The sequence below is a fragment of the Marmota monax genome, unplaced genomic scaffold, assembly GCF_021218885.2.
Source record: "Marmota monax isolate L192 unplaced genomic scaffold, Marmota_monax_Labrador192_F-V1.1 WCK01_AAM20220418_F8-fsc00083, whole genome shotgun sequence".
Taxonomy (NCBI): domain Eukaryota; kingdom Metazoa; phylum Chordata; class Mammalia; order Rodentia; family Sciuridae; genus Marmota; species Marmota monax.
In genome coordinates this window covers 1,988,686-2,007,020 of record NW_026692848.1, presented here as the reverse complement: position 1 = coordinate 2,007,020, position 18,335 = coordinate 1,988,686, and the positions used below count along the sequence as shown (strand labels likewise).

General features: G+C 59.4%; 1 protein-coding gene across 6 annotated transcripts in view; it reads right to left on the bottom strand.

The window, feature by feature from the left end:
• Positions 1-2,102: 2,102 nt before the first annotated feature.
• The window catches only part of Kif25 (kinesin family member 25), a 45,623-nt gene continuing 29,390 nt past the window's right edge, over positions 2,103-18,335 (bottom strand). For 5 of the 6 annotated variants that reach the window (XM_058580910.1, XM_058580909.1, XM_058580912.1 and 2 more), the window contains 9 exons: positions 18,223-18,290; positions 17,475-17,549; positions 15,364-15,513; positions 11,015-11,191; positions 8,865-9,016; positions 7,449-7,619; positions 6,915-7,070; positions 6,247-6,389; positions 5,223-6,113 (listed from right to left, as the gene is read on the bottom strand). In XM_058580910.1, the coding sequence (XP_058436893.1) occupies positions 5,784-6,113; positions 6,247-6,389; positions 6,915-7,070; positions 7,449-7,619; positions 8,865-9,016; positions 11,015-11,191; positions 15,364-15,513; positions 17,475-17,549; positions 18,223-18,290 (1,422 nt within the window). In that variant the 3' untranslated portion in view covers positions 5,223-5,783. Of the gene's footprint in view, positions 3,081-5,222; positions 6,114-6,246; positions 6,390-6,914; positions 7,071-7,448; positions 7,620-8,864; positions 9,017-11,014; positions 11,192-15,363; positions 15,514-17,474; positions 17,550-18,222; positions 18,291-18,335 lie in introns of those variants that run through there. The other variant, XM_058580913.1, reaches the window with a different exon arrangement.

Here is an 18,335-nt window from a genome sequence, read left to right as displayed (position 1 = left end):
AGACGGGGACGAGAAGGGGTAGAGAAGGGGTTCACCTGGCCTGGGGAGGGTCAGACCAGCTCCCTTCAGAGACACTCGAGGAGCAAAAGCCCAGCCCACGTAGGGCAGGAACGTGCCCACTGAGGGAGCAGGCGTGGTGAGGGCCTGGACAGGATCCTGCCCACACAAAGATGTCCTCACATGTGCGCGCCCCCGCCCCACATGCAGTCACAGCCCACGGGCAGGCGCAGGAAGGCGGAGGACGAGGCAAGCGAGGCTCTCACATGGGGTCAGGCGAGCTCCCAGCCACCGGCCTCGACTTGCCCGCACTGCGAGTGTTCCTGGAGAAAGGGCCCGGGGAAGTCCCTCCCAGCACAGCACCCCACAGCCGAGGCGGAGGCAGCATGGCTGAGGGTCACCCCGAGGTCCCTCTGCTCCTCAAGGACTTGCCTGGCCCCCAGCACACCAGCCGGGGCTTGGGTTCCCGTTCACCGACAGGGATGCCATGGCCATGGCGTCTCCTCTTCTTCCCTGGCTGCTGGGGTCGAGGGTTGACCTGTCAGGCCTGGGTCTCACAGCATCATCAGTGTCACCGTCACCACCAGGGCTCCCATGGGGCCCTGAGTCCTCTGCTGAGGGTGAGCAGGCACCATGTGCCATGAGGCCATGGCTGAGGGTGGGGACCCGGTGCCTGCTGTGAGGACAGTGGCCAGGACCAGGGCCTCACACAGTGAGTCCTCCCTGAGTAGCCAGGGTGACCTGTCCAGCCCCCACCCACGGTGGGGTCACCTTTTCGTTCTGGCTGCTTCTCCTCGTGTCTGGGATGGGCCGGGAGCCCCAGCTGGTCTCTGCCAGCCCTCCCAGAGCCGGTCACAGCCTCTCTTCAAGACGTCCCCTGCCAGTCCCCTTGGCCCTGCCCTGGGTGTCCTGACTTTTCAGCACAGCTGTGGGCAGCAGCAGCAGGTCACAGGGAGGCCGGGACCTGCACCCTGTGTCCTTCCAGATGGGAGGCAGAGGGGGCTGCTGGCTGACCCAAGAACCCACTTGGGCCCTATGGGCCTTCTATTTCTGTCCTTCCTCTGGGCCTGGGGCCCATGGAGAGTTGAGCCAAGTGACCTCAACCACCAGGCTGCCCTGCTGCGGCTGCAATCTCTGGTCTGCGAGGTGGGTGGAGAGGACACTTAGAGGTCGACGGGTCAGCCCCAGGCCAGGGTCTCACTTCCTGCCTCACCCAGATGCAGCGTGGACCCTCCGCACTCTGACTCCTAGCTGGCACGCTCACTTTGTAAATGCTGCTTCTTGGGGAGCAGAGCCTGCTCTTGTGTTCCTGTCCTCTGTGCCCTGGTCAGCACCCCCTTTGGAGGATGGAGACTGCCAGCTGGAGTCCAGCCTCTGGGACGGCCTGCACAGCTCCATGACAATACGGCCTGGACGGCTGCTCTGTGGCTGGAGGAGGAGGTGCCGGGCCTCCGGTGCCTTCCCGGGTCCAGAGAGGGTCCTGCACTCCAAGCAGCGGGGCTCAGGCAGCAGCACGTGCAGCAGCCCCCGAGGCAGGTTAAGCCGCGGGCTCAGCAATGTGCGCAGGCAGTTACAGCTTCATAAATGTGCAGGAGACTTTGCAGCTGTGGGGGGCTGGGACCCCATCCTTTTCCACTGGGCACCACCGCCCTCCTCATCATGGCTGACCACACGGGGCCTGAGGCATGCAGGGGGCTCGCGCAGCCCTGGGGCCACAGCTGCAGACCATCTAACTCGGGCCTGGCGGGAGGCCTCCAGGGCTCAGGCCAGGTTGCAGGGGTGGTAAACTTCTGGGACTGGACAGCACAGGGCAGAGGCCATGTCACAGGATGGGCATGTCCTCCCCAAAGCAGAGTACCAGGGGGCAGCAGAAACACCCCCCAATCCCACAGCCCCTTTCTCAGCCCTGGGTCCTCATCATGTCACCAGTTACCCAGCACCGGGGACATGCCTCAGGCTCACTGCTGGGAGCTGGCCTGCCAAGCCAGGAGAGCCGCGTGGTTCAGAGCGTGGTTCACAGGACCGTCTGCAAAGGCCCCAGGCTGTGTGTGGCTCGTTACTCAGGCCACCAGTTCATAAAAGTGCTGACTCGGAATCTTGGGATTATTAGTGTTATTTTCCAGGTTTTGAAAGTTGGGATTGGATGGTTTTTTATTTTTCTCTGAACTTCCTTCAGACCTACTTCAGATTTCCCAGCCTTAATTCTTTCCTCCTGGCAGAGGGTGCCCATGACCACCTGGAGGTTTCCGGCCTCAGAGTCAGGCTCAAGCTGGGGATGCTGGTGTCAGACCCTCTGGTCACAGGGCTGACTCCCAGGGACATGTGTCTGTGCCCAGCTCTCGGCTCACAGCCCTCCTGCTGGCGAATGGAGGCCCCTGGCTGCAGGACAGGCCTCAGACTGGCAGCACCTTTGGGCTCCTCACCTGCCCAAGCCTCCATGGCCCCCATGGCTTGCCACTTCCCCAGCGTCCCCAGAGTCCCCAGCAGCCCTTGGCCTGGGTGCTGGCCTGCACCTAACACTGCCCGTGCCCGACTCCTGTGGACCTGCTGGGGCTGCTGGCAGCATGTGGCTTCTCCCATCTGCCCTTTGCTGCTGTCACCGTGTGCACCTGAAGTAGGCAGCCAAGGGTTCAGGCTCAGTAGAAACTGGAGTCACCATCACAGAGCATCTGGGACCACGGGCAGTGTCCTGAACGGTATGATTTCCCTGGTGCTGTGGCCTGGTCTTCTGGGTGCCAGAGGCTGCGGGGCCTGAGTGGTGCTGGAGCAGGAGGAAGAGGCCATCTGGAGCAGGGCGGGGGCGTCATCCATCATGCAGGGCCAGCTGACTCCCAGGCTGACCTCAGTCACCCACAAGGGACTCAGGATGGGCACCACTCTGGGAGGTGTGATGGGGTTGTGACCAGACCAATCCCCATTGTGGTGACAGGTCCATGAAGCGATGCCCCTGGCCCAGAGACAGGGCCCTAGAGGTCGGTGGCCACCCGGCTGCAGCCTCGCCTTGCACATGGCTTCTCATGAGAGGTGGCCTGCAGGCACCTGGTCTCTGGGGAGGCAGCTCTCATGCAGTCTTAGCTTGGCTCCTGCAGCAAATCACGGGCACAGAAATTGTTCAGGCAGAGACACGTCTGGGGGCTGGACACCTAGGCCCAAGGCCCAGGCCAACTGGACTCTGGTCAAGGGCCTCTTCCTGCTTGCCATGGCCTCACACAGTAGAAGGGGTGAGGACCCCTGGGACCTCTAATAACATCATTAATTCTGGCGTGGCCCTCCACCTCCTAACCAAGTCACCTGCCAAACCCCAGCCTCCCAGCCCTCGTTACCTTGGCAAGAGAGAGCTTTGGGGACATATTTAATCTGCAGCTTGTGGAATAACCAACTATTTTTGCACTTGGGGGCAGGACACGCCTCGGGGAACGTGGCTCTCCCTCCCAGCTCTGCAATCTCCCAGGGCAGGAGCTTTGTGTGTCCACTGTGGCACCTCCAGTGCCCAGAACACAGCTGGACACGAAGTAGGCCTCCAGGGAATGGATGTGTGCTGACCGTGTGGCTCTTTACACACCAGAGCTGGGGCCGAGGCTGGAGGCTGGCAGTGGGACAAAGCCCTGCCAAGGCACAGCTGCAGTCTGACGCCAACTTGCCCGACCACATGCCCACTCTCTCTGCCCCCAGGGCCGCGCTCACTAAGGCCGTGTCACCCAGCTCACTGGATACTGCAGCAGACACCACGTGTCCTGGAGGAAGGGGACACGATGAGGCAGTGGTCGGCTGGGCCTCGTCCTGAGCAGACAGCTTGCTGGCACCCCCAGTGACATGGGGTAGGAGGGCAGAATCCATTTCCTCTTTCTCCCCAAGGCAGCGCGTCCCTTTCTGCTGACAAAGCAGGGCTGGGCCTGGCTTTGTCTTACCCTGCCAGTCGCAGAATACACAGGCACACGGCCTCTTTGAGGGTCACTGGCCCCTGGCTTCAACCCTGTGCTGACAAAGCCCTGTCCACCCCTCCAGGTTAGCAGTTTCCCTCTGGCTCTGAGGCCTGCTGTCCCACACACTCTGTGTCGTGGGAAATCATCCCTCACAGGCTTGGGCATGAGATAGAATGGGGTGACCACAAGGGGACAGCACAGCACCCACACACTCAGCCCCCGTGCCCTCCCCAGTGTCGCGGACCTCCCCCACGCTCTGCTCGGAGCCAGGTCCTCAGGGAACCGCCCCAGCAGAGGCACTGGACCCCTCTACGCCCTGACACCCAGGTCCTGTCCTTGCTGTCACTCAGTGGTCAGGAAGTCTCTGCCTCCCCTCGTGGTCCATCCCTCACGCAGCCGTTACGTGCTTCTTAAGCTGCTGCTGAATCCTTTCTTCCAACAAATCAGCACAAAACATCTTTAAAACCAGGGACCTCAGACCTCCTACAGGTTTGAAGAGAGTGGGGTGCAACTCCGGCCTTGCATGAAGGAGCTCCCGGAGGGAGGGCCCCCAGGGGGTCAGAGCTGAGGGTCAGCCTCTGGCCATGTTATGTTCCCCTGGTGCAGGCTATCTTTGGGATGTGTGCCACTCTGTTGCCACCCAGAACGGGGGTTCCTTGCCCTCCTGGAGATGTTTGGGGATACACACTTGTACCCCAGCTTTCCTGTGCTGCCCGAGTCACTGCTGGGCACTGAGTCATCTACGGGCAGCAGATCCAGAGAGGCCTGAGCCTCCCTGTCTGAGGACTGACACCCACGTCCTGTCCACACCCCATATTCAGTGTTAAGCAGGGTCTACACTGACCTAAATCCAGTTCAGCCTTGCACCAGTCCCGAGTGCCTCTCACCTGAGGTCAGGCCTGTCCAGGGTCAAGGGAGGTACAGGGGGCTGTCATTGTCTCAGGTCACACCTCCTCCCACCCATGGCTGAGTGAGGGCCAGCCTACTCCCGACACCACCAGACCTGGTTCTTTCATGTGGGGGGGTACTTGAGGGTCCTGGGAACTATGAGACTCACTCCCCTTTACCAGTCTCCCCTCAGCCTGCCCCGTGGAGCATACAGTTCCTGCTCACAGCCTTCCCCGGCAGGAGTCCCTCCTGGGCAGAGGCCTCCCCAGATGGATGGCCAGATGGTGGCCCACCCTCCTGCCCCAGCTGGCCTCTGCTCTCCACATACTTGGGTGGAAAGTTCGATCCAGGGACCAGCTGGGCTCCCCTCGCCCCCTCCTGTCCCACAGAGCCCCGAGCCCCAGCACCAGGAGTTGGGGAAAACACAAAGTGACTTCAAACTGCTCTTCCGACCACTGCTCTGTGGGCCTCCGGGTCTAGCCCTTCCCCACAGGCCTGCGGGCAGGGTCTCCTGCGCTTCTCTGTCAGCCTGGTACAGCGGGGCTCTGCCCAGAAGGTCAGAAACAAGGAGTGCAGCTCTCAGGTTGCCACTGGGTCCTGTGACATGGCTCCCAGCACACGCGGACACCGCAGCGGGCAGATCCCCAGCCCCCTCCAGGCCCTTCTACTGCCCTGGCATCAAGTCCCCCGATGCTGTGGTTGGTTTCCCACACCTGGAGCTGCGTGAGTCCAGAGGCTGGTGGACATGAAATGGGCTGTTTCCTCCTCGGTGCCCAGAGCCCTGACTACTCATAGACCCCTGGCCACGAGCTGGAGGTCTCGTCACCTCCCCTGCCACTGTGCCCAGCCTGGGCCCTCACTTGGCCAGGGAAGCAACGTACAGACACCTCGGGGCGGTGTGCTGTGAGTACGGCACCTGTTCTGCTCCACCAGGCCTCACTGCCCATACTGTGCACCCCTGATCTTCACCCCAGCTCACAGACAAGGAAATGGGGCCTTCCCTCTCTGGGACACAAAGCCGGGAGGAGGCAGAGCCCAAGTCTGTCTAGTTCTGGAGCCTGTGCGCAGAGCTCCTGGGTCTGTGGCCTCGTTTGTGTCTAAGGAGGCACAGCACGCAGAGCTGGGCCTCCTGGGGGGCTGCGGGCCTGCTGCACAGACAGCACAGCTCCTCACCCACCTGAGCACCTGCTGCCCACCTGCTCCGGGAGGAGGCTCCTTGGACGAGCCGTCCTCTCTCTGGCCTCCTGTGCCGGGTGATTTGGCCTGAGCTGTGCGCGGATCTCCCAGCCAGCCAGCCACAGGTCCCTGGGGCACAACAGGCTCATCAAATCCAAACACATTTATTCCTCAGGCACCCACACTAGAAAACAGTGACAGAGAGCACACTTCCGGGGAAGAGGACTCATCGAGATGCTGAGCCCACGCACGACTTCCTCACCTGGGCGCAGGAAGGCCTCTTCCCAGCCTGTCCCCGCTCAGCCTGCCGAGCTCGGGCCCCAAACCCCAGGCCCTGCAGTGTCTCTGCCACGTGCTTCTGCCCGGGGGACACACAGAGGATCACCAGGAGCTTCGCATCACCCCCTTAAATAAAAGGAACAAGATGTGAGCTGAGTAGGAGTCATGACAAATGGCATCTATATGTCCCAAAGCACTGGACGGAGTCCAGCTGCCTACACAAAGTCCACTGGCACTTGGAGCAGAGTGCGGTCCCCAAAAAGGTGGCAGATACAGGCCCTGAGGCTGCACCAAGTGCCCTCACCCCACTCAGCAGAGCTGCAGCTCCCACAGCTTGGGGCTCATGGAGCAGGTGGCCCTGGCTACTGCTGAGTCCAGCGTGGTGGAGGGAGAGATGCGAGGCCTTCCCCAAGAGCCCTGAGCCTAGCTGGATGTCGAGGGGTGCACCTCTGAAGGCACACACCAGCCAGCCCTACCCAAGACTGGAGAGCACAAGTGCAGTTGCCACCAAGTGCCAGGGACATTGGAGAGGGGACCTCCCAGAAGCCCAGCAGACTTGGGTGGGCCCCAAGGACAATCTGGGCCGGGGACAGCTCCCCCAGGCTGAGCTCACAGTGTTCTCTATTCTGGGTTCATCCGAGGGGGACGAACCGATGGTGTCCTGGAGCAGGTGGGTAAGCTTGCTGTTCCGATAAGGCACGTGGCCACGGCGCTCCGACAGGGCACCCAGGACATCTGCCAGGGCTGCAAGGCTCCGGTTGATGAACGAGGTCTCCCTTAGTGCCAGGCCAGTCACCCCAGATGCACCTGCAAAGCACAGGAGCCCCCTCAGCCACCCTGCACTTCAGCAAGCGCCCAGGAGTAAGGAGGCTCTTGGGCGGAGGGCCTCTCGGCAGCTGGTGGGGAGGCACCTCCTGGGAGTCTTTACAGTGGACTCCGCCATCGCGCCAGCATGGCTCCTCCAGGGGCCAGAGCTGCTCCTGGAAACTCAGGAGGAAGAACGTGACCTCTGACTGCCCTGGGGAGACCTCCGATGGCCAAATATGACAGGGCTTCAAGTCACCTGAGCAGAGGTGCCAGGCTCAGAGCTTCCTGGTGGCCGGTCACAGCCTGGCTGTGGGCACCCCCAGGTGAGGGCTTCTGCCTGCTGCCTGTCTACCCAGCTGGTGGCCAGCTGCTGCTCACCTGCACACTCACTGCCGGCCAGGTCCACCAGCTGCAGCTTGGCCCGCGCTTGCCTCGCAGAACCCCTGTGGTCCACAGGAAGGGGCTGGAGAGGCGGAGCCTGGGGAGAGGTGCTCCACCCCTTCCCTGCCCCAGCGTGACCCTGCAGGGGGGCTGGATGGTGCTGCGGGCCTGGTGGGAGGGGAGGACAGAAGACAGCCGGGCAGGGAGTCAGTGCGGAGGCCTCTTGCAGCTCCACCCTCCAGGCCTCACCCACCAGCGAGAAGCTGGTTCTGCCTCTCTCTTCCTCTTAGAAGCAAACTGGGCAGAGGGGCAGTCGGTGGGTTCTGTAGGGGACTATAACAAGAAAAGGAGGCGGGTAGCATGCTTCACATTGGGAAGTCGAACGAACGCCCAGTCCATCCCAAGAAAACTAAATAATGCTTCCTGGAAGTCCGGGTGACGATGGTGACTGGAACCCCGGGAAAACCCATGCCCTCCTGGAAATCCATCCATCAGCTTCACAGAAGCCCGAAGAAGTGCTGTTTCCATGGGTATGAAGTCTCGCCCTGCGAAGTTCCTGAACAGACTCCACGAGACCCTCGAGAGCTTATGCTCATCGCACAAAACAGAAAACACAGAGATTTTCGTAGGAGAGCCCAGAATCCCTGCACAGAGGCACCTCTGTGTCTGTGTCTTGTGGCAGCCCTCACAGGATCAGCAGAGCTCCCTACATATCAGGTGCCTGGCGCTACCTGGGCCCTACCTGAGCCCAGTCCTGTGCCGGGCAGTAGTGTGCTGGCTGGTGGAGTGGCTCGAGGAGTGATATGCTGCCCCCGCCCTCCCTTGTCCGGGGACCACAGTGTGGAGTGTCATTGTGATAAGACGCACCACATCTGTCTACACTGGCCTTATGAGCTGGGGCAGATCAGCAGGGCTTCCCTGGGGCTGTGTGGGGGGCGGGGCCAGAGCAGGGCTCTGCATGACACACCCTCTGCACCATGGACTTCCGCGGGGCCTAGCCTTGCCTTGCCTCCTGGCGCCCTGCCGTGCACCCGTGCGCAGGCACGTGTGGGCCTCTGTGGCTAGAGTCCAGGAGCTCTGCTCTGGACGCCGTGGGCCTCTGTGGCATGACACGGCCTTTCTGACACGCCAGGTGTTGTTCTCTCTCCCACTGTGCAGTCCCCTCAGGACGCTGCCCCACGCCCCCAGGTGCCGCATGCCCTGTTGCCCATGTCCCTAGCAGATGCTTCCTCCCGCCCACCTCCCTCTCTCTCCCCAGCCTGGGTCCTAGGGCCTCCTGTGTTCAGGTCCCAGATCCCAGGTCGTTGGAGGGTGTGGCTGCAATTCCTGCTCCAGACCCCGCGGGGACCCCGGGATTTTTCCTCTTGGTGGATTTCTGTTACTTGAACTGACCCAGCGCCAATAGCAGCTCACCAGTGCTGTCTGAGGGGGACACCACGGTCAGAGTCACCGTCACCACCAGGTGAGATCTGGAAGAAGCCATGTGCACCAAGGTGGGGTGCCTGGCTCTGGGCTGCAGACCTCCGTGGACAAGTGCCACCAGCTCTGCGGCGCTGGCGACGGCCCTGGCAGAGGAGAAGTGTTAGAGGGCACCCAAGGGCAGGTAGCAAATACCACCAGGCTGCCCCCAGGTCAACACAGCGTGCCACCGCTAACAGACACCGCTCCCAGACATGGGTACGGCAATTCCAGAGGAGACTGAAGCTGATTTAGGCAAAACAGAACATAAGCAATTAAAAATAACCAGTGTTTCACCAAATCCAAGGTCGGTAACCCCCAGTTCCCATCTTCCTCCATCCACCCTCACGGACCCACGTTTTTAGAATATTCTATCAAATTAAATTCATGAGATAAGAGCCCATGTCCGTGGATCGGGGCTGCTGCCCAGGCTCTGCAGGGAAGGGCTGCGTTTTGATCACAGTCCGACAGCCAGCAGCTGAGAGTCTCGGTTACTTCTGCAAACACGTCACCACCAAGTGCCTGGCACCTCAGGCTTCTGGAAACAGGACCAGCAGCCGGCACAGCCTTCTCTTGCTGAGTCTGAGTCCCCGGCTGGGCAGCCCCGCCGTGGCCTCAGGCGGGAATTCCTCCTGTCACTCCCTAGTGCTGGGTCAGGTGCTGACCCACACAGGGCTCTCACAAGAGTAACTTGAGAACCCAGGCCATGTGAGGAGTCCACATTCACAAGACGCTGTGTTACTGTGCTCTATAAAATGCTGATGTTCAAGTGTGAGGAAGTTCACTGTCCTCGACTGACCGTGGGCAGTGAGGTCACTTCGTCGGCTTTTCCTCTCCTTCAAGGTGGGGTTGAGGAGGATGGAAGACACAAGCACAGGTGGACAGGGGAGTACAGAAGGATGGGGGCTGTGACTTCACCCCAAGATGCCCCACGAGCAGCCCTGCACTCCCCGGCCTGTGCCCCCGGGTCTGAGTCTTAAGCAGCCCAGGGCCTCAGAGTGTCGGGGCCCAGTGAGCCGGCGCCCCCCACATTGCTAGCTTGCACAACCTATTTTCTTTAGACTAAATAAAGCCAAGGGAAAAAATGTTGCTAGTGACTTATGAGGTGGGAATGTTGCAAAAGTTATCTATAAACGCCCAGCAATGTCAGCCTGGAGATCCTGAAGAGAACCAGGCCCCCACCCTGAGCTCCGAGATTAAAGGAGCCTTGGCTCCCTGGTTACGGTCTCCTTTAAGAGAAGAGCCTGAGGCCCGTTTCACTCTTGAGATGGCCTGCGCTCTGTCCCTCCGGTGAGTGCCCCTTGCCTTCCTAAATGAATCTCTGCTATGCCTCTTCCCGACAGGTCCCCAAATTCTTTTTCTGCAACATATGTCAAGAGCCAACAAAAGCTGAGTTGAGGTCCCTGTCTCCCTCCTGGGCCCCATTTGGTGACAAAATGACACCCATCCCATGGACTCTGATGAAGACTTTTTAAAAGATACATTTATTTATGTATATTTTTAAAAAGTCTTTTTTCTATTTCTTTCTCTTGTGCTGAGGACTGAACCCAGGGCCCTACATGCACAGGCTGGCATTCCACCACCCGGCTCTACCCCTTTTTTATTTTCAACAGCTTTATTAGCATATTATCAACATATAAAAATTATTGAACACCTTGATGTTTTGACAGACTTACACATTGTGACACAGTCACAGCATTCCAGCTAATTAACATATCTGTCACCCCTGCACAGTTCCCAGTAAAAAAGGTCACTTTGGGCTGGGGGTGTATCTTAGTGGTGGAGCGCTTGCCTGGCACACATAAGGCCCTGGGCTTGCTTGATCCCCAGCACCATGAGAGAGAAGGAAGGGAGGAAGGATGGAAGGGAGGGAGGAGGGAAGGGAGGAAGGGAGGGAGGGAGGGAGGGAGGAAGGAAGGAAGGAAGGAGAAAAATTCTTAAACTAAGAATTGGGAGACGTGCACTAAGCACCGAGGCCCGTGTGGCCCGTCCCGCTGACCACCAGCCCGATCCTCCCTCACAGCTGGCTCTGCTTGGGCCATGGCCGATCGGCACCTGGGAGGCAACCGCCCCTCGGGGCCAGGGGGACCTCTGCCTGAACTCACGTGCAGGTCAGACCGGGGACCTCTGTGCACCCTTCCCGGGTCGTCAGGACCTCACGCTTGGTCCCAGCCGCTGCTCCAGAACCCTCCTTGGCCAGGAGATCAAAAATGTCGTTATTGTAAATCTCCACTATGGACAGCTCAGCCGTGGGGCTTCTCGGTGGACTTTCTGAAATGAGCCTGGGGAAGCACACACGGGGTTAGCCAACAGAGGACAGCCCGGCCCCATGGCAGATGGCCGCAGCCACAGACACTCAGCAGGAGTCCTGCAGCAGGGTGCAGGCAGGTCTCACAGCACCCAGGTCACTGGGAAGGGAGTCCCATCTAACCTGGAGGGAGAACCGCGCCCTGGGGACAAAGTGACTTCATGGGAGTCTTGCTTAAATCAGCTGCTGCACAGCCCTGCCCACAGGCCCCGCGGCCCAGCTGGAGAAGAAGGAAGGATTCACAACCAGGAGCAGAGACCCCCAGCCAGCTCACCCTGGGGCACGAGCCTGGGGCAAGCTGCAGACCACAGGGCTCCTTTGTCTGAACCCCCTGCTTCAGGGAGGCTTGGTCAGAAGCATGGAGGCCAATCCACTCATGAGGTCCAGCCAATGTCCCCTGGCCTCCTGCACACCCACTCAGCTCTCAAACACCACCACGAGTCTCACAGTGCTTCAGCTTTTAAAGTGTGGTGTGCTGACCACTGGAGAACTAGAACTAAGGGGGCTGCTCACCTAGAGGGGAGCCCACCCCCCACCACTGCCCGCCCTCCCACATCCCTCCTGATCCTGGTCTGCCCTCTGACAAAACTACCCCCCAGACCTGTCCCAGGCCAAAGGACAAATGAAGCTGCTTCATGGTCCAGATTCCCGCCTCCTTGACACAGCACAGTTGGGTCAGCTGATCCCCATCCTGCATTGCTCTCGCCCAGGAGGACGGGCCCAGGGGAGGGCACTGACGGTGTGCTTGAGGCAAGTCCTGTGAGATTTTCCTGTCCGAGCTTTGCTAGAAGGAGTCATTAGTCCAGATCTAGAGACAGTTGTGGGTAAAACAAGCAATCGATGTCTTCTCATGGCAAACAACAGACCTCAGCAACAGAGCAAAGGGGAAAGAGGAGGCAAGGGTCCAGATGCCAGCTGTGCTCACACTGGAGTCTGTGGGGACCGTGCCAGAAGAAACAGGGTCTGGAAGATGCCAGAGGAGTTCACTGAGCCGGCAGCTGGGTGGACATGGCCTCTGCAGTCTTGGCCTTTCCTGGCAGGGGCCAAGTGTCTCAGGGTCATGGGCCCCGAAGCAGACGCTTCTCATCCACAGAATTCCCCAGAGTTCATTTAAAATGCTCATCAAGTCGTCCTCTGGATTCCAGAAGGGGTGGGAAACTGCATCTTCTGTTTTAGCCTTTAAGCAGCTAAGTTTCTCGGGCAAGATATGCGGTCGTCACGGAGACCAGTGTCCTGTGGTCAGCCCAGGCGACACCAGCCCAGGCTCCTGGGTTACATGGGCAGGCCCTGCAGAGACCTCGGCTGCTCTGTGTCATGTCCAGTGGTCCGGCACACGTCCTCCTGCTGCGACCTCTCCACTCTAGGCTTCTTGAGGGCTGAACAGTCATCACACACACCTCATGTTCTCCATGCCTTTGGCGGTGTTGAGGAAAGCATCCTGCATCAGGTGAACGAGGGTGAGCAGAGACCCAGCCCAGGAGGCGGTGTCAATAGCCAGCTTAGAAGGAAGTGGGGAAATGCCAGAGCAGAGTCCCCGAATCTCATTTCAAACGGCAGCAACGGCTTCTCTGGTAAGTGCAGTCTAGCAGGACCCTGTTTTAGGGTAAAGGGTCCTCAGACACTCCCTGATACGCAGGCCCCGGGTTGTAATTTTGTCTTTTGGCGGGAGGACAGAGCACATGTTAACTCCGGCACACCCATGCTGCCCCCGACCAGTGCGGGCAGCTGAACTCATGTGAATTTCCTGGGACCCCAAATAAAACACAGACACACACTTTACCTTTAAATCAAGCTCCGGGACGGCTCCTCTGCTGTCGACCTCAAGCTCCCCAAATGGGAGAGTGAGGAAAGTGACGAGAGGCTGGCAAGAGAGAGGGCACGTTTGGAAGTGGGCTTTTATTGGGGGGACCCTCATTCTTAGAAAGTTTCATCAAAAAAGACCAGGAGGGGCAGGGTTACAGGGACAGGTGAGAGTAATTCGACCCCTGGGGCTGCAGGAAGGCTCGCCTATGTCTGAGGACACTTCCAGGATCCGGGCAATATCCAGGTAACTACGAAAGTGACCCACAGAGCCTCTCGGATCACGGGAAGGAGAGTGCCAGTCACTCAGTGAGACCGCCCCCCCCCCAGACTCACCCCCACGTCTGGCTGAACAATGTCTAGAGCTCGTCTCAGGTGACCAGCTGAGGTCTCAGCTCCGGGAGATCAACCTCGCCAGCTTACACTTGGACTGAGATCACACGGTGCCTGTCCCTCTGAGCCGGGCTGAGTTCTCCTGGCACAGTGATCTCCAGGCCCATCTTCTTGTACACGACAGGGTCGTCCTTCTGTGGCCGACTCGTGCTCCATGGGGCACATGCCCTGCCCCTTCTCTGTCCACCCGCAGCTGATGGACACTAGACCTTCTGTGAGTAGAGCTGCGGTGACCCAGGGAGAGCCGGTGCCCCTCAGCACACTGACTCCTCTCCTCTGGACGTGGACCTGGCAGTGGGATGGCTGGGTCACGTGCTAGTTCTACTGTTGGTGTTCCAGGGAATCTCCGTGTGGTTTTCCACGCTGGCTGTGCTGATTTACACTCCCACAACAGTGCAAGGGCCCCTTTCCTCCCCCTGCTCACCAGCGGTCACCTTCAGTCTTCTTGGCAATGGCCATTCTCACTGGAGCCTGGTGAGGGCTCACGGTGGTTCTGACTCGCATTTCCCCGACTGGTGGTGTGGAGCATTCGTAGGCCTGTTGGCCATCTGCATGAACTGACTGGTCAGGCCTGCTGCCCATCTCTTGTCAATTCTCTAAGGATTTGAGCCCTCCACGCCGTCTGCTCCGGTGTCCAGATGGCTTGGTGCTCTGGGTCCAGATGCCGAGAGGCTGCCTGTGCAGGTCCTTCACAGTGAAGGAGGAGCAGGAGGGCTGAGGCAGGCAGAGGGCAGACGCCCCCCCGGAAATCCCCTCTGCAGGCCTTCTCAGCCCTCAGCCTCCAAAGGAAGTGAGGAGCCTCGCGCTCCAGCCAGCAGTCCTGCGGCTCCCAGCTGCGGCTGGCCGTGCCTGGGGCTCAGAGCCGCACTCCCCTCCTCCTGGAGGTTCTGATCTGCTTCTCCACCTGGATGGGCACTGTCCACCTCATCTCCGAGCTCTTCTGCAGCCCACAGCTGAGCAGTGTCTACAGACACCGAGACTCCCCCAAAGCTGGACCCCAAGACCTGAGCTCAGCATCGGTGAGGCATCTCTTGGTGTGTGTCTGTGGTGGGGCCTGATGCTATTCCCAGGGCCCTGTTCTGCTCAGCCGAGGAGATGGGGAAGGATGGACGCAGGTGCCCTGGGGGATCCCTGAGGGCACAGGCATAGCTTCCCTCCCCTCACACACAGGCACATGCTGGGAAGTCCTGATCTCCAGGACCTGTCACTGCAGCACAACATTATGCAAATGCACAAGGTGGCCCATGACAGAAAATATGGAAGGACTTTGCAGCATGTACCCAGAAGTACTTAGTCCAAGTAAATTGGTAGACACGCGCGCGAATTTGACAAATATTTAAGGAATACCAGTTTGAAGACACTAAAGCACCCGGCTTGGTGGGATTGCTACATCATGGTTCATCCCTGGTTTTAGGACACAAAAGATCAACATAAGGAAATAGAGACAAAAGTCGAGTCTCAGGGTGGGGAGCACAGAGGCCGCTGGCCGTGCCATCTGTTCCCACGGGGCAGGGCCCGGGCCGGCTGGGTGGGCAGCCAGGGTGCGTGCAGAGCAGCGTGAGAACCAGAGGGGAGTGAAGAGGCCAAGCCGGGCGTGGGCTAGAGAGCCTCACCGTCGCCATGGGCCCTGCCAACCTGGGCGGCTGAGGACCCTTATGGTGTTTTCCTAGGACTAATTTAGGTGGGGACATCCTGACCATGGCCACAGGTCTCCTGTGGGGACCCGTGAATGGAACAGGAGATCCTCCATCAGGAGGGAGGAATTTGCTTCCTGGGGGGGGGAAAGGAGCCCAGGGATCCTGGTCAAGAGCTCCGTCCTCAGGAGACTTTTGTGAGCTGAGTGAACGGCTGTCCAGCGTGAGCTGACCCTGGGCCTGCTCTCCATCCCTCCCGCCCCATCTCATCCCACACAGCACCGAGGCTCTGTGCTCACAGTCACCACCATCCAAGTACCTGAAGAGCTCCTCCGCGGCTCTGGGGATAATTCCCAAGTCAGCGTGAGCCCCCGACGGCAGCCCAGGCTCATCCCCAGCACGCGGCCCCAGCATGGTGTAGCTCTTCCCGCTCCCAGTCTGCCCGTAGGCCATGATGCACACGTTGAACCTGAAAGGCAAAGCCCGCTCAGGCACAGCACACGCCCGGCCGGCCACCGCCCAGCGTGAAAGCGCCCTCACTGAAGGTGAAATTTCAACACACTTCATTTCGTGTCCCCCTGTGACTCCACTTCTTGTAAGTCAGGTTTTCATTCAGCCATGACTAGTGCCACTACGGCCACCGTGTGGCTATTCTGCACACAGCCCGCATCTCGCCCCGCCTGCTTCGCATCCGGCGTCTCTCGTGGGTCATGTCCTCTGTCAGCTCGCAGGTCACCAGGGCCGACCCACAGTGGGTCCCTTCCGAATTCCCACAATGTCTCACTGGCTTTCACCGCAGTATTAGAGTGGCCCCAGGCAAGTGCATCTTCATGTTTCATGAAATGCCATAGAAGTCTGCGTGTTTTCTTACCATGTTCTGAGAACATTTTGTTGGTTTTAGTTAGTCAGCAGTACAATGGCCACCGTCGTACACCGATGGTTTTAGGACACAAAAGGACAACACAAGGAACCGTGGGCTTTCCTTCTTGCCAGTGAACCCACCAGTGCCCAGGCCCTCCCCACCACCTGCCCTGGGGTTACTGGACCACAGTTTGTTCCACAGAAGGCAAGGATTCCTGATGGACCCTGAATTTCCCTCCAGTCCTGTAGGCCAAAACATCCATGAGAAGGTCGGAAACATCTACATACGTTTTACATTGGTTTATTACATGAAATTGTATCCTCAGCCAGAGGTGGTCTTGCCTGAAAGGTGCTGGCCAGAGGCACGCTGCAGGGTCCTCCACCCTGACTGCCCGGCAGGGTCACCCAGCACTCCCCTCACCCTGGATCTGATCTGGCTTCTCCTTTTGGATGGGCACTGTCCACCTTGTCTCTGAGTCAAGTGAGTGCTTTCCCTGGACAAAGGTTTGGGCAACTGGTTGGTGGTCATCTGAACGCTCAGTGCCCAGAGCAGTGACGAGCCCAAAGGCCCAGACTGAGGGAGCTGTCGCATCCCCAGAGACCTTGGGGCCACAGGGACCAGCTCAGGGCCTGTAAGCTGTCGCCCTGCACTTCGGGATTGAGGAGGCTCGAGGCATGGTGACGGGAGCCACCACACCCCACTCTCATCTGAGTAGCCCACCTCCCTTGCCCTTGACCCAGCAGAGCTCCCCCCCCGGGAGGGGGAGCAGGCAGGCAGCACAGAGGCTGGGACAGTGCAGCGCGCTCCGGTTACCAGGGGAAGGCAGGTGCAGCCGAGACTGCACCACGGACTCCTCACTTCTGAAAAGATGCCCGCTGACCGGAGCAGCCTGGCCATCTCCAGGGCAGATGGACACAGGCCAGCTGAGGCAGAAACTGCCCAGCGGTGAGCGGGGATCGCTGGGTGCCGGGGTGGTGAGGTGGACATGGCCAGCCCCACTCCACAGATCACAGGCCTCGGGGCAGCCAGGGCACCAATGGCGAGACAGCAACCCTGCAATTAGCTTCTATTTGTGGAGGTCGGTCACGCCGCCTCCTCTCTGGGCAGACATAGGGGCGTCTTCTCCAGGGAGTTGGATGTGGACCTCTGGGCAAGTTGTGGTCTGAGGATCCTCAGTTAAATATTCCAACCTGGTTTAACTGATGGCTAAAGAAGTGCTCTTTACTCCTAAGACCCCTGCCTTTAAAACCGGTAGTTGTCTTTTCTAAGAATAGACAGAGCCCCCGACATGATGGAGCGTTCACAGCAGACTTCTAGAACGTGTGAAATGTAAAGAATCCCAGAGGGTAAAGGCAGCCGCTAGGAGGCTCGAGTCCACCCACAGCCACCCAAGCCCTGCTCAGGCCCGTACGCTCTGCCCAGCAGTGGCCTCCATCTCCAGGGGTGGAGGCATGGTGCAGTGCAGGACACAGAGCCAGCACTGGCCACAGGCTGCCCCTGGCCAGGCCTCTGATTTCTGTATGGGAAAGAGGTTTGTGATCACTGGCCTTAAAAACGTTTTCACTCACCCGTCCAGGAAGGACGTCAGTAGGGGACACACATCTGCAAACACAGCCTCCTGAGACTCTGCTGGACCGTAGACTCTGTGACAAACAGAGGCTGCGTCGGCGGAGGAAGGCTGCTCCGGCGTCCTGCAGGAGCGGGGCCTGTGTGCAGGCCTACACGTGCACCCCGACACACTCGAGACCCCTGCCTGTCCACAAGCTGAGAGGATGCGGGAGGTGGACAGGTGGCGCCCTGCCTGGGAGCTCAGAAGCATAGGGGTGTGCTGCTGGACGGCGCCTGGTGGACTGTGTGTGCTCTGAGGTCCACTGCTTCTCCCTGGAGGCTCTTTCAGGACACCCTGCCCCTACTCACTTGTCCCTAGCTGGGGACTTGGAGGAGTCCGTGAATCTCCAACTGTCCCCACAAAGCCAGAGGCCACTGCAGGGTCAGGAAGAGAGTCCTCAGACATTGCAATTAGGAGCAGAGGACTAAGCCTGTGCCGGGGGCCCCTCACCATCCTTTGGTGGTGGGGGGAGGACCTTCCCACTCAGGAGCCAGGATCACTCACACCCAGCTGACCAGGAAGGCCTCTGACTCAGGCCCCGTTGTTTGAGAGAGAAAAGAGAGAAAGAGAGAAAGCCCTGGATTTACCTGGGGGGTGGGCACAGGGGTTATCTCTAACCGCCATCCCCCAGAGGCAGGACAGGGGGCACGTGTCAGTCAACCCCAGGCACGATGTGCATGGTTTATGTGTACTCGGCCAGCACTTACCTTTCAAAATTATACGTCTTATTGATCTTAGGGTGACCAGGACGATGGCATTTCACCAGAATCGTTTCCTAATAGAGACAAAATAGAGCCTTCAGACCCAGCCAGGGCTTCAC